Here is a 2,978-nt window from a genome sequence, read left to right as displayed (position 1 = left end):
CATCGTCGGGGATGATTTTTGAAATCCGGGATTGAGAGTAATTTTTCTTCGTTACTGCTAAATTAGCCAACTCTCGTCCGATATTGAACTCGATATTCTTTTTTTTCTTTTTTTTCTTCTCAGTTGTCCCATTTTTGAGGTTACTTATTGTATTTTGGATTTATTATTTTTTTTTGGGTCTCTCTGTGTACATCACGTAATATTAAGTACGGTGTGATATTATTGTGATATTGTGGAATTATTGTTAATAACTTTGATGGATAGATATATAATTTTTTTTGGTCTCTCTCCCTCAATCTCAGAGCGGATCATGGTTGCTTTTTTTTGAAAATTATCACGATTATTACTCTTTTGTTGAATTTGTGAGACAATATAGACCCGTACATTTCAGCATTAAATTTTGGCCTTGCGTGTCTTTCTTTTAGGATAAGAGCCCAGTGACCCGTTCTCCACCTGAACCTACCCCTCTCCACAACCGACACCCTGAGCAGCGCAAGCACCCTGTCACCTTTCCCTTGGCCCCCTTAGGTTTAAGTTTTGTTGTGTTCGAATTTTTGGTTTCGTTGTACTTTATTGCTTCAGTCTAATTTCGGTTTGTTGTTTCCGTCGAGACAAAGAACAACTGGCGCCTATAATGATCGAGTTTCAGTTTTCTGACATTGCCAAGGGAAAAGGGCGACTTAACGTCCGTTTTTATCCCCAGTAAAAATTGGCCACGTTACAAGTTGGAAAATCATTCAGTGAGCACAGAAATTCAGAATTACTGAATCATTTATTGAAATTGAACAGGTGATGAACCGATAAGCTTTGCGTCTATTAATTTTAACACTCAGTTTAATAAGACAATGATAAATCATTAATTTTTGAAAGAAATGCAAGTAAAAAAAGAGGAAAGGCATAGGAAAAGGCAAGGAAAAAAATTATAATGAAAAAACATCAACGCTGGCCGCCGCGGCGCTAGTTTACTTAAATTTTAAAGAATCCACACTATTTAATATTAGTGACAGATGAAATTCCTGTTTGGCAATTCATAATGCAATTGCGCGAAACGTTTGAGAGTATTTGTTAAGAGTTCACGAACGTAAATAACTTATTGATTTATCGTTCGTTCAACTAGAGGTTGGTATACATTATATGTAAGACGAGAAAAAATTATAAGTCAACTTTGAATAAATTGATCTAATATATCTATTCGAAAATCGCATGGCAAAATTATATAATTTGTAATAGAGATTGCTGAAAAAACACTAGAAATTGAAACAGAATTCTAGCAGACTTCCAATGGAGTTCCAATATAACACCAATTCCCAAACAAGACATGAGAAACAGCGCGGAAAACATTTTACTCTTACATCACTTAATCTGGTGGTCTTTTTATAAGTAATGAAATGGAGCAGTAACGTTTTCATTGGATTTTCGATAATAAAAATACCAAAAGGCCATTTCTATAGGAAATTACCTCGACTACAAGAAAGATCTTTCAGCATTTTTTCGATCAAACCAATTCCAAAACATTTCCAAGATATTTGCATCATTAGTAAAAATTGTCATATTGGTTTTTTCCTATAGACTTAAGAACTAAAGTAGTTACCCTGTTGAGGTGTTCGTAGCATAATCTTGCAGCTAAGAGACAGGGCATAACTTTCTGGGGAGAGAGTTTGGCAACAATTCGGAGAACTGAATAAGCATGAGTGTACCTCCCAAGATGAATTGAGCATAATGCATATTGAGTCCAAACATGAACTTCCTCATGGGAGAATTTCATCGCTCTCTCAAATGACTGTTAACAAATAAATTAGTATCATATCATCAGCATGTTGGTCTCGTTCGCATCGGGATCTTAAAAAGGGAAAAATGATGGAACATTTTCCACATTATATTCATTTAATCTCTCGTCACTGAATGCATTTAATGATAGGGACCTTTTGTATGGAAATGTCGGGCATTCGTTTGTATGAAACAAATTTGATTGGCAGGAATCTCTTTTTTTCTCAGTGTAGAAGAAATCAGCAGAACTTCTTTGTGGAAAATCTTTATAGCTATAAAGAAAAACCAGAGACAATTTTTCCAGAACAAAAATGTCACGTTTCAATAATCTAATTATCGTGTTGATCAGTTTCATTAAAACAAATGATCAAGAAATTATTTTCCAAGAAAATTTTTTCATCTGCCAAATTACTCGTTCCTAAGATACATGCATAATTAACAATGATTGTACTTTCTACTCCAATACAACTTATTCTATTGATTGTTTCATTATCTTAGTAACGAGTGGAGTTGAAAAATCATCGAAAATTTGTTTTTTGGAGGTGACAGAAATCTTTTATAAAACAGGTCTTATGACGTGATTTAAAACATTTTATTCGCAAGATAAATTCAGAGCGAATGGAAATTTTACAGTTTGCTCATAAATATAACTCATTTAGTTGATTTTCCAACCATTGAAAGACATTTTTTTTAGAATGAGTAAATTTTCTACAGGAGAGGTTTTATGAAATTTTCTCTCTATCGTACTCCCTTGTTAGGCAAATCCATAATTACCAACAAATTCGCATTCAGGATATCCAAGTACTTTGGCTATTTTTTCTCCAATGAAATGCTGTTCTACTTTTGTAGTCGAACATCAAAGCTTTTTTTCGAGCCCCATTTGACCGTAAGTTTTCGGACATTTTAGAATGATTTCATTATTCAAAAACTTTGCAGATTTGAATTTGAATCTCGATATGGAACCATTAGAAAACATTAGAAAACAATCCGAAAAAAGATTAGCAGATTTACTTTTGGGAAGATTACTGAAATAATTAAAAAATTATAATTTTTTGAACACCATTCAAGGGGGGGGGGTTCTGAAGGAAGTGTAGGACGACTAGAGAATTCTTAATAGGGAGGAGTCAATTGTAGAGCTACTGGGAGGGGGACCGATTCCGGAACGGTAAATTCTTCAGAGCGTGGGAGAAATAGAGAGAAATACAGAGAGA

General features: G+C 34.1%; 1 protein-coding gene across 2 annotated transcripts in view; it reads right to left on the bottom strand.

The window, feature by feature from the left end:
- The window catches only part of LOC107043809 (tetratricopeptide repeat protein 7B), a gene marked incomplete at its 5' end in the record, with an annotated part of 88,609 nt that overhangs the window by 81,480 nt on the left and 4,151 nt on the right, over positions 1-2,978 (bottom strand). Inside the window, 1 exon segment of one of the 2 annotated variants that reach the window (XM_015265455.1) lies at positions 1,592-1,780. Within the exon segment in view, the coding sequence (XP_015120941.1) occupies positions 1,592-1,780 (189 nt within the window). 2 annotated transcript variants of the gene reach the window in all.

Source organism: Diachasma alloeum, unplaced genomic scaffold, assembly GCF_001412515.2.
Source record: "Diachasma alloeum isolate Michigan unplaced genomic scaffold, Dall2.0 Dall_scaffold_00629, whole genome shotgun sequence".
NCBI lineage: Eukaryota > Metazoa > Arthropoda > Insecta > Hymenoptera > Braconidae > Diachasma > Diachasma alloeum.
This window is presented reverse-complemented; position numbering and strand designations above follow the sequence as displayed.